Raw genomic sequence first — 12,238 nt, 5'->3', positions numbered from 1 at the left:
TGCTCTGTGTTTTTCATTGCAGGACTGTCATTATGTGATAACATGCTTTCCATCTCGCTCGCCGTCCCTCCACCCTGCTTCTGTCCTCTTTGCAGGATGTAAAGTTTTTGGTTCGTGGCACAATGAGGAGGAGTCAATTTTCGCTTCATTTATTTTGGACTTGCAGAATAATCACGTCGTATGATTACTATAATTTTAGGACTTGAAGTTATTTTTGGGTCAAGACTAAAATACACTTTGGCTTCAAACTTTGAAACATAAACCGAACGCACACACTTATGTGGACTAATGCTACAACATAGTTCTAAAAAGAATTAAAATATACAGTATACTGATTAAAGTCTGGCTTCTTAAAAGCATGGGCTCTTTGAGACCCCTGAAGATGTGCTGTGCTATCTGACAACAACTTTTTGTTATTTTAGTTGAAAAAATAAATAAATAAAATGAATTGAAATTGATTTGTGACAGAGTTATATGATCCTGGTGAAAATAAGCCACTGCTTTGATTTTATTTGGGAAAGTAAAACAAATGGTGTTGAGACATTAAACTAAGCCTTAAATTCTAATAAAAACGACAAGTTGAGTCATAATAACATTATCACAGACTAACAGTAAAGGAAATATTACAGTTTTAATAATACATTGCTACAGAACAAAGTGAGCAACATATTTTTAATTACAGAAAAATAATGAGATTATTGTTAGTTAGTTTGCATTTTGGTTAAACTTGTTATGGTAACGAGACGTTTACATATATCTGTATTTACTATGTAGCTGCCAATACCTGGCTAGTTTAATATATACAAAATATTTGTTTCGTGAAGAAGCAGCTGGCAGTTCCTTTTTAAAATTATTAATCATTACAGAACAATGGTGTAAATGTTTCTAAAGGAGCCTTTTACTACATGAAGTCAGTGCCATCTTCACTATTTCATTCTCTTTGGCGTCGTTAGTAAAGTGCATCACTTTCAGACGTGCCTATCGTTAAATGTTAGAGTTTATGCCTTATGCAGATTTTTTTTCTATTGTTGCTCTTCAGAGAGGAACCATGTTCACGCAGACCAAAGAAGGGGTTCAAACCTTCGTTGGATTGTGACCTCAATTGGCAACGCCAAAGAGACTTTTATTTTCTTTCCAGAATTAGTTTTTGATCATGTTTGTTGTACTGTTTGTGTTACAAACACAGAGTTAGTGACAACATAGAAATATGAATTATGTTGAATAAAACATAATGTGGCTAAAAATGTATGTGATCCCTTTTTCCAGAACCACAGAGTGTCTATTTTATGTCAGTTATAATCTGATAATATGTCTTACATATAAGAAGATATAGGTTTTAGATTTTTTCTTTAAAGTTGTTCAGGCGTATTATTTACTCACGGTCATCGTGAGTTTCCGTGAGCGCTCGTGTGTGTGTTTCCTTTAAATGTTGTCTCCGCAAAGAATTGTGGGTCAGCTATATCTCGTCTCCTTTGGTAAAGGGTTCATCATGGTTTCCTAGGCTAAAGGAGGTTTAAAAAAGAAGCAATGAGCTTCTTTTCCTTAGCTTAAAGAGAACTTGGACGCTCTTTATCATGGCCACCACTTAAACACTTCCGGGGGTGAAGGAACAGTGGATAGTAAAGGAAATAGGAGGGACCATTCGGACCAGCCTTAGTGTAGTTATTTAAGATTGAGCAGCGCCATCACGTGGCCACATGAAGCCTCGTGACGTAATAGGACAATAAAGATGGCGGCGTTGGTGGGTGAGTGATGTTTTGACTCCAATGACACGCTTTTTATCTCACAGTGCTGCGTTTATTGGCAATTTTTATTCTTTATACGTTTAAATGAAATGCCCGTAATTGTTCTGATCATATACGGGATTCCGTTTGATGAATATTTTGTGACTTTTGTTGAATGCGCACACTGACCTTGTTCTGGCTATGTTAGCATAGCTGCTAGCTTGGTTAGCTAATGTGAACACCGTCAGTCAAAATATAACATATCGTATTGACGCATTACACTGATCGCATTCATAATTTATTGTTAGCTATTACAATTGTTTGTTAATGCATCTGTTTTATTCACTGGGGCGTTTGAGTCATTGTAGTTGATGTAAAAATTCGAGAGACTTGTGAGACTTTATCATGTTAGCTTTAGGAGATCACTATAATAAATAAACGTGTTGGAAGTTTCTCATTCTTTTGGTTTAAAGAGGGTTAAAATTAGATTAAAACAAATTATATTATCTCCTCTTACATTGTTTTGGGGCGTACAATATTTGCTGTGACTGTCTCAAATGTTTACACATGACCAACTAACTATTGATAAACGGGTTCATGTTGTTTAAAATCCACAGACAAGCTTATACCAAATGTTCAATATTTTATAATCGATGTTAACCAATGTCAAGACGTGCAACAGCAAATGTCTACGGTGTTAGTCTGAGTCAGTTTGTTTTTGTGTTCAAATAAAACTCAACTGGAATATATTAAATTCACTCAGTAAGTGTGTAATAATGTCACAAATAAGGATCAATGCAAACTGAACTGTGAGATTCTTACTCATTATTGTGCAAATGTGTTTTTTTTTTGTTTTTTTTTAAAGAAGAAAGAATGCCATATCTCCCGTTCTGTTTTTGAAGGAGTAAATGTCACCTTTACCTATGTTTTTTTTTTTTTTTTCTTCGCAATTTAAACGACAAACAATGCTCACTGTTTGTTTACTAGCATTGTGATGATGAAATGAGTGAATAGACTTGTACGCGTCACAAAGAACCACTTTTAGCTATGTCTTCTTTTTCAAAGCAATCCGCTAATCTATCATCATCCTCCCAAATAACCCACTCATGCTCCGTGCTCCCTTAACAAACCATGTTTATGAAGAAATTATAAAATGTCTAATTTGACTTCAGCCTTCTTACTGAAAGGTGGCACTGTTGGCCTCCGTGATATTGAATTGGTGTTCCTGTATAAATGGTAAATGGACTTGATTTATATAGCGCTTTATCACCACACTGAAGCAGTCCCAAAGCGCTTTACATATCAGCTCATTCACCCAATCACTCTCACATTCACACACCAGTGGGACAGGACTGCCATGCAAGGCGCTTGTCGACCACTGGGAGCAACTTAGGGTTCAGTGTCTTGCCCAAGGACACTTCGACACATAGTCAGGTATACTCAAGTTTAAAACTTATCAATATGCAAAGGAAATGAAATGAGCAAGCTTTTTAATGTGCATTATCTACTTCAGCTCCAGGAAACTCTGAAACACCTTTAATATTTTTGGGATTTGAAATTTCATTAGGTTCTTGATTTTGTTTTGCAGCACCTCGCCTGGCCATGTTTGGCTCTTTTTCCTCAAGGTAAGACCTCGATAATTCTTATTCTGGTTTCCAGTTTAATTTTAATCCAATCTTGTTTTACTGTTGCTTGTTGAGTACTTGACAGGCACCTTTTAATAGATAACTTTTTCAGCCAGCCCGTTGAAAAGCTGAAGGTTAATTTTTCCTTCTAATCAAAATGTATTATTATTATTATTATTATTATTATTATTATTATTATTATTATTATTATTATCATTATTTATTTTGTTTTTAACTGCATTATTTGAAGCTAATCCTTGCCAAACTGGAAATTTGTGCCTGCTTCTTCAAATACAAATTAAATATTATCCAGTATTGTATCCTTTGAACTGACTTTTTTTTTAGTGACAGCTTTAACATTTAAAATCTCTTTGTCACTTTTTTTTAAAATGAGTCCATCAGTTGTTCTGTATTGGCTCTCTTGCAGGCCCATTTCACTTTTGGCTGTTCAACAGAAAAGTCTACACAGCGGATTTAAAAGTGAAAATGCCAGCACGAGGTAAGTTTTCTAATGAACAACCTGTTGTGATCATGGACAGCTGGGTCAGTCACACTCGCTCCGTCTGTTGCAGTGTGGTGCCTGTTCGAGAAAGGAGCACAGCGGTAGCAGCAGCCAAGCCAGCAGCAGCAGCAACAGCCAAGCCAGCAGCTGTAGCCAGCAGCAAGGGGGAGTATGTGGTTACCAAGTTGGACGACCTCATTAACTGGGCTCGCAGAGTGAGTAGTTTAAAGATATCCATCATGTGACGGCAGCTACGTGTGTTTTGGGGATAGGTGCTTTGAACACACTGCCAGACACACAACAAGTCATCTCTGCATGGAGCTTGATACAGTTAGAGCTGCAACTATAATACATCTGAAGATTATCAATCGGCATTTGTATTTCTGAAAAGCTTTATTTCAACCTTGGGATCACCTACAAATAAAATGGGGTCGACTCAAATGTCTAATGATAATAACATCTAAAAAAAATACTTCCATTCTTTTTCAAAACACATACATTCTCACACACAATCTCCAACAACTGTATTCTAAGCCAGTGTTTCCCAACCTTTTTTGTCTAATGTACCCCTTTTCTTTTCTGTCTTAAGGCGGGTACCCCTTTATTTTGTTAATTTGCATCAGAAGTCTCATCTGAAAGCTTCACTCATATTTTCTGATGTTTTGACCATTTTAGGTGTTGATCTTCACCTTTTTTTAATGTATTTTAATGAGTTGTGCCACAATGTATTATTGATAGATAAGGAAAATGTCTGTGAGCAAGCAGAAATTTGGAAAAATAAATTAACAAATGTTTCTGTGTACCCCCTGAGGTGTGTTGAAGTACACCTATGGGTACACGTACCCCTGGTTGGGAACCACTGTTCTAAGCTATCACGTTTTCAAATATAAATCTAGGTAAAATAAAAATACATTTTAGAGGGGGGGAAAAGTCTCGGGTCAACAGAAATATGTAAAATTCAAATGGGGTCACAAAAAAAGGTTGGTAACCACTGCATTAAAGGGTACCTGTAGTGAATTTTAATTGAATGTATTGGTAAACATACTTCACTTATAGAGTGCTTTAGTCTCAAAGCGTTAGACACTAGGAGTCACATTTACCTGTTACACATTCCCACCCTGTTTTATGCTCAGATCGAAGACAGCATGCCAAACATTACGCCTGCATAATGTCAACCTTCAGAATGTCTCTGATTCACTACCAAAAATAAGGGTTTCCTGGTATATAGCTCTGTCCCCCCTTGTTATCATTATTCAGCAAAATGTTTTGCCATTATCATCATTATATATATTATTTAGTGATATTTTCCATTTCTTTCTTAATCTGCTTCCCACTTCTTAAAGGCATCCTTCACTATTTTTGCAAATGTGACTTAAAACCTTTGAAATGTAGTAATTAGAAGATCTATGCCTAACAAAATGCATTATTTGGCACCATATTCATTTTTATTAACTTTTAAAAATGGGACTAGCTTTACCGTTTTAGAGCCTATGTTCCGCCTTCTTGAAATCACGTGATTGATGATGTCACACAGCCCCATTTGCCTGTAAACATCCCATTGTTTCCTATTGGAGTGAAGCATTCGGGCTGCTTTTTAGATCATTTAGCAGCTTTTTAGGTCAAAATACCAAATTGTGCTGCTTTTGGTTGTTCTAAATAATCAGAAAAAGTTTAAAGATGTTGATGTTTATGGAAAGAAGATAAAAACAGTCGTGACCCGAAAAATAATCTATGGCTGCATTGGGCGACAGTTCCAAGTCTATGATTTGGTAGTAGACAATGAAGCAGAGAAGAAGAGCTCTTCTAGGGGATCTTTACTCTCTCTTAAACAGTGCACTGACACACTCTGGTGGCTGAGGTTAGCGAGTAAATGACGTAGTGTTGAAGATGCACAAACCCGTAGGATAAAAATCATTTTGGGTGGGAATCCTCCGGGATAGGTGCATGGATTCAATCATACGCACAGATTCATACATCTGAATTTTTATGTGCGTAGCCTGATTCACGCAATTTTTCAAGCATCTTTTTGTACATGAGGCCCCAGGTGACATTTGTCCCTATTTTAAAGATCAAACTATCATATTTTACAGGTACAAAAAAAATTGGCACTAACAGATAATTTCAGATATTTTCTCCTCATTTCTGAGCTGCAGTTGATATAAAATGTCACAGAGATGTATCGGTTTTATGCGATACCGGTGCCTACTCGGTATTTTTTAAATGGTTCCGGTGCTTAAACCTGTACTTTTAAAAAAATTAAACATACACTTTGTCAAAATACAATATCCTTTTATTTTCAGGGCCAAATTGAACACAGTATTACCTTAAATAATATAATACAAGGAACATGGAAATAATAAATAAACAAAAACATTTAAATAATATCCAATAAATCAATATTATATTAAACTATATAATACTGGAGATTAATATTGTTATAATGATTTTGATTGTCAATAATCATTAATAGCCTTTGTAAAATAAAAAAATAAAAAATCTTTATTTAAATTTTTTTTTTAAAGCTATAGGGAGCCATTGCAAAAGAGTCAAAAGCCACATGTGGCTCCTGAGCCGCAGGTTGCAGTAAACCCCTGAGCTTGACAATATGCTGCATTACTGTGTAAATGCAAAACTGTGCTTTTTAAATCTGATGTTAAAGCTTAAGTTCAACAGTTTGTCTACAAACACCACTTGTTATGAGCCTAACATTAAACAGAAAGTCAGCGGATACTGAGTTGAAGTATAGACATAGCTCATATATTGTTGTCATACGTTGAATGGCATCAGTGTTTGCTGAGAGGAAAGGCAGCTGTCATCATCTGTGATGATGTGCGCCACACTAACAGCACTGGGAGCGGGACTCACTTCAGTATGTCCAGGGAGGCCGACGCTGCTGCTGTTGTTGACGTGCTTGGCTCCGGGTGCACGGTACATTGTTCGTTTTTTTAAACTCCATGTGGTCTTTTATCCTCTCGCTATCAGTTATAAGCAACAGGTATGCTGCGCTGAGTCTGCTGAGTAGCGGCACTGACGTCACGATCAACAACTGGGGGGGGTGGCGGGGCACCGAAATGTTCGTTCTTTTTTGGTCTGGTTACTACCGTTTACGTCGGAACCAGTGCCATATTGGTACCGTGTTTCGTACCCAACCCTACTCAGCAGTACGCCATTGTCTGATCATTTTTTTTTTAACTTTCAATGCAAAAAAAGCTATATTTTAAAAACTATGCATAGACTTTATGCAGAAACACATCAGGCTTGAATACAATGACCATCCATATATCATGGCAAGTCAAACTGGAAGTACCTAAGAGACTATTATCTGTTTAAATAGGAAACAAAGCATGAGTTTGTTGAATGTTGTATTGCTGTGTGTTCTCCTCAGAGTTCTCTGTGGCCGATGACTTTCGGCCTGGCGTGTTGTGCCGTGGAGATGATGCACATGGCGGCTCCTCGCTACGACATGGACCGTTTCGGAGTCGTGTTCAGAGCGAGTCCCAGACAGTCTGACGTCATGATAGTGGCAGGAACACTAACCAATAAGATGGCTCCGGCTCTGCGGAAGGTAAGCGTTTGGAAAGTATTTGGGCTTTTTCCAATTGTTCTCATTTTAGTGCAGTTCAAAGTGTTGATTTTGTACCAGTACAGCTGGGAAACTGAGTGCTAAGCTTGTTGACACAATCTGTGCTTTTTGTCAGACATTTGTGCCTGTGGGATGGGAGTGCTGGGTACAGTCTGGCTGTGTTAACACTGCTGGGATTAGAACTAGTCTGTCTCACCATCGCTAGTCCAGCATGTAGCTTTTCTCCAGCTGAATCCACAAATCGAATTCGTTAACGGTGACTTCACTGCTTCTCCCAACAGGTGTATGATCAGATGCCTGAACCCAGATATGTTATCTCCATGGGAAGGTAAGACAATTCTCTCTCAGGTTTTTGTATAGAAGCATTTCACTCTTTACAGAGATGTGCTGATTGATGTTTGATTATTTTAAAGGTAGGGTAGGCGATTTTTAAAAGCTAGCATGATTTTGAATGTAGCTTCCGTGACGGCTCCGCCTTTACTCCCTCCCCCTGTGCTCCGTCTCACTCACATGCATGCGCACAGCTGCAGAAGAGGAGCTCAGCTCATCACTTGTATTGTGTAGAAACTTTGTTGTCTCATTCAGTAGTAAGTAAACAATTAACTTTACCATTGTATATGTTAAAAAATGTGACCAAAAACTCTGTTTTAACTCTGTTAAAAGAGCGATGACGCGCTTTCAGTGTGAGCTTGTGCATGCGAGGGATTGAGAACGAGCAGGGAGACAGGGAGATGTGATCGGTCAAAAAAACGTTTTTTTTTTTTTTTTCCATTGGTCGAAGTTATTACAGGTTTACAGCTGCTACAGATGATGGATTTTTTTTCTTTTCTTTTTCAGAGCACATAAGACTCTTCATTTCTATTAGGACATAAAGACAATTTCACCCAAAAACTTAAAAAGTGTATCTGGAGAAAATCGCCTACCTTAACTTTAATTTTACTTCAATGTTCAGCATCTCTAAATGTTGTGCATAACATTTTTGACTTTGTACTAGAACAGAACTAGACCTATTAATACCCCTCCGTCCCGGCAGTCCATAAGCTTCAAGTTGGATTCTTTCATGTTTCTTTTATGATTTACTCACAATCACTAAACTGAAATCTAATTAGTAATGTTTTTTTTTTTATTATTTAAACAAAGAATACTGAATTCACAGTCATCAGAAGTTTATATTTTCTCTATAGAGAGCAGTATATTTGTACCTTCAGTGTTTCTTTTAACTTTATTAAAAATGAGGATCTTTTATTCATTCCTTTATTTATTTACTCTCTTTTACAGCTGTGCTAATGGAGGAGGCTACTACCACTATTCTTATGCAGTAGTCAGAGGCTGTGATCGAATCGTCCCAGTGGACATTTATGTTCCAGGTACTGTTGTGCTTCCCTAAATATGATACATGAACAGAATATCATTATACATCCACACAAATACAGTCTGCAGAGTTTGTGAGGCTGTGGACGCAAGCTGCCTACCACAGTGTTTGTTCATTGTGTTCACTTAGTATTGATGACAAAAAGCTAGTTCCTCTGTTTGTTGTTGAAACACTGATTTTTACTTTGATGAAGTGGGTTGAAAACATAAACATTGTGAACAAACACAGTCGAGCCACTCCTGAGTGTCGGTGACTTTAATTGTGCATCAGTGGTTAGCTTCAAGCCACTGGTATCTTTAATACAATAGACATGAACAGTTAATGTTATGGACATACAGTAGGTGACAGACTTTGCTTCATAGATCTATTGATTAATTATCTTTACTGATAAGGGAGTCTGATCAAAGTCTGTTTTTAAACTGTGTTGTGTCAGCTGCAGGCATGTGAAGTGGAACCTAAGAACAAAAGAAGTAGACTTTTTTGCAGCAGATTAAAGTTTATGGTTAGGAAAAGTTTTTTTCAATTATTAATATTCACCGTATGAAGGAAAAAAAAAACTAAAACCTTGGAATGCAATTCATGTACAATTTGTTAAGCTAATTATAGCATTATTGAAAAAACAGGTGTTAAAAATTTTGATTGCAAACAACGGCTGTAAACTAAAACCGAAGACTACTAGTATGGCTGCCTTACTAGAAGGTTGTAGGATTTTAAAGCACATTGTTATAAATTAACATTATTGTGTGTATTTTATTTATTTGTTTTACATCCGACAAGCTACTGGTAATATTCTTACTGGTGTTTGTTTATTTGTTTATGTTTATTATTAACAAATTTGTTTATTTGTTAAGTACGTAGCGGATTTTGACAGAATTTTAACTAAACAAAGACCTTACGTCATGGAAGATTTTGGAGGGGATCTGGATCAATATATTGATGGATTAGTTTCAAGAATCGAAAAATCATTTTCCTCATCTTTTGTCGAAAATTCATATCTTGGTGTTTCATTACGATTTTTCAGAATAAATGGGGGTGTTCATACATTTGTACCTACTGTATGGTTATTAATAGGGATAGAAATGTCTTCCAAGCCTTTAAAGTGTTAATTATCATGGGATTAGGATCATTGATCCAGATAAATGCCAATGTCTGATGAAGAGGATATTTGGCATTTGGAGGAGGTTTTGTTCTCTCTGAGTGTTCTTGTTTTTAGTTTTATTTTGTTTTTTTACCAGTAAGTGAACCCTCAGTGTGTGTCTGTCCTCTTGTCTTCAGGCTGCCCTCCCACTGCAGAGGCTCTGCTCTATGGGACTCTACAGCTGCAGAGGAAGATTAAGCGGGAGAAGAAAATTGGGATTTGGTACAGAAAGTGAACATGAATTATGTGTTTCTGCTAAACGTTGTAAATGATGTATATCGGTTGACTTGGAGCTCTGCTCCTCCTCCATGTAGAGCTGCGGTGTTTAACGTCAGTCAAATCCTTTTTCAGTTTCACACACTGTAGCCATTAAAAAACCAGCTGAGACTCATTTCTTCAAGGTTTCTCTGTTGACTTTTCTGCTTGGAAAACTTCTGCTTTAGGTTTTATTTATCCATATTCAAAGAGTCATTTATTACATTGTCATTCTTTACATTCATATTCCCTGTGAACAGAAAAAAAGTGTGACGTCTGAGAGTAACGCACTATTTTCAATAAACTGCGCTTACATGACAACAAATCTGTGCACACGTGTAATGTTTTATTCTGGTAACAAGCTTTAAGCCTTGGCCACAAGGGGGCCCATTGTGATCACCAGCTGCTTGTCTCACCTCTTTCACCCTTTCTGCCTCACTCTGAAGTCACTGATTATAAAACAGAACCACAAAGCGAAAACTGTCTGGAAGAATCAGATCCATCAAAGATGATGCAGTTAGAGAGCGTCTCAGTGATGCACTCCTATTTTGTTATCCTTCAGTTTGCTATTACAACGTTACATTTCTTTATTAAATAATACTTGTTTAATGCCAGTAGGAGTTCATGCTTGTGAATTCCCTGTGGATGTTGGAATGGGCTCAGGCTTTCTGTGGATCTGATCACTGAAATCAAGAGAAGTCTGTTGATGGAAACGTGCAGTCACTGGCTCCTTTATCACGAGTCGTCATAACACACTATGCTTTTATTTATTTTGTTCAATCATTGTGCGATTTGTCTATGATCTCAAACCAAACATTTCCATGATCTTAACTGTCAAACCTCGATATGGATGTGCAATTAAATCCCTGTTGTTCACCAGCAGGAAATCTTTTTATTTATTTTTTAAACTTGTTTATGTTGGTTATTGTTTAGAATATGAAAAACAACATGATTGTTGCAATCAGCATAGAGTCAATGTGATACTGTTTTTCTTTAACTTTGTACATTGAACTTTTCAGGACAGAACAAAGTCCAACATGTCCAGATATATTTACAAAGCTTAAAAGAAAAATTCTTAGAACATCATATCGGCTTTTTTAAGTGTGATAAAGGAGCTGTAGTCCACAGCTTCTGACCTGCACCAAAACCAGTAGTACAGCCAAATAACCAGCTGTTTCACATGGGTTGGAAGATCAGTCATTGTAAAAAATCTTTCTACTTGGACCCCAAAATTTGTCAAATTCTGACAAAGCTAAGTAAAGTCATTTCATTCTACTATGAGAAAAAAAAACTTTTTTAACCCAGTAGCTATGTACTGTAGGTGAGGTGATTGCAAATTCCCAAATAATTAAAACCAATCTTCTAGCTAGTATTGTGGCAAAGGTAAATCCATTCATTTTTTGTATTTGAAAGTAGCACAGTGCATGTAGTTTTAAGTCAAGCCCAAATGTTTCTGACAACATTGACATCCAGTAGTTATTGTAGGGATGAGCAGAGCCAGATCATATGTAAAAGGTTTTCTGGAGACTTTTGATACCAGGCACAAGTTGGAGACATGTCAAATCTTAGCCAGACGAGCTTTTGTGAAATTAGTGCCGTGAACCAATTTAAATAGCATAAGATGGCATCAGCATGGCCATAGACATGTTTAACAATACAACAGTGATTGATCATGTCAGAAATTCTTACAGTTTAAAGATCTTCAGTTGATTGAGGATGTCCCAAATAGTTCATCCTCTTAAATACGTATTAAGGAATGTTTGTCTTTATTTTGGCACATACTGTATTCTCTGTGTGGAGGTTTCCTACTTTAAATGCAGCAGCTGCTCGACTTTCCCACCTGAGCACAGTCTGCTCTTGCATCACAAGCCTCCATCTAAAGACTGATGTGTGCAGGCCAGCTGCTGTCACAGCCCCATGTGATCAGATAACAGCTTTATCAACAACCTTAACCTAAAACATGCATACAGTGAACTGTGAACACCTCTGTGAGCTTGGGTAATTAATGTCCAGAGTTATACCAGTCTAAGAGATGTGCA

General features: G+C 37.0%; 1 protein-coding gene across 1 annotated transcript; it reads left to right on the top strand.

Moving 5' to 3' along the window:
• Positions 1 to 1,640: 1,640 nt before the first annotated feature.
• Positions 1,641 to 10,524, top strand: ndufs7 (NADH:ubiquinone oxidoreductase core subunit S7). The gene is made up of 8 exons (XM_028445186.1): positions 1,641 to 1,745; positions 3,313 to 3,349; positions 3,777 to 3,848; positions 3,922 to 4,066; positions 7,237 to 7,416; positions 7,716 to 7,762; positions 8,713 to 8,801; positions 10,082 to 10,524. Exons 1-8 carry the CDS (start codon positions 1,730 to 1,732, stop codon positions 10,177 to 10,179), a joined length of 684 nt encoding a protein of 227 aa, XP_028300987.1. The 5' UTR covers positions 1,641 to 1,729; the 3' UTR covers positions 10,180 to 10,524.
• Positions 10,525 to 12,238: the final 1,714 nt, after the last annotated feature.

The sequence above is a fragment of the Gouania willdenowi genome, chromosome 4 (genome assembly GCF_900634775.1).
Source record: "Gouania willdenowi chromosome 4, fGouWil2.1, whole genome shotgun sequence".
Lineage (NCBI taxonomy): Eukaryota > Metazoa > Chordata > Actinopteri > Blenniiformes > Gobiesocidae > Gouania > Gouania willdenowi.
Note: the sequence above shows the minus strand (reverse complement) of the source record. Positions and strands in the feature narration are given on the sequence as shown.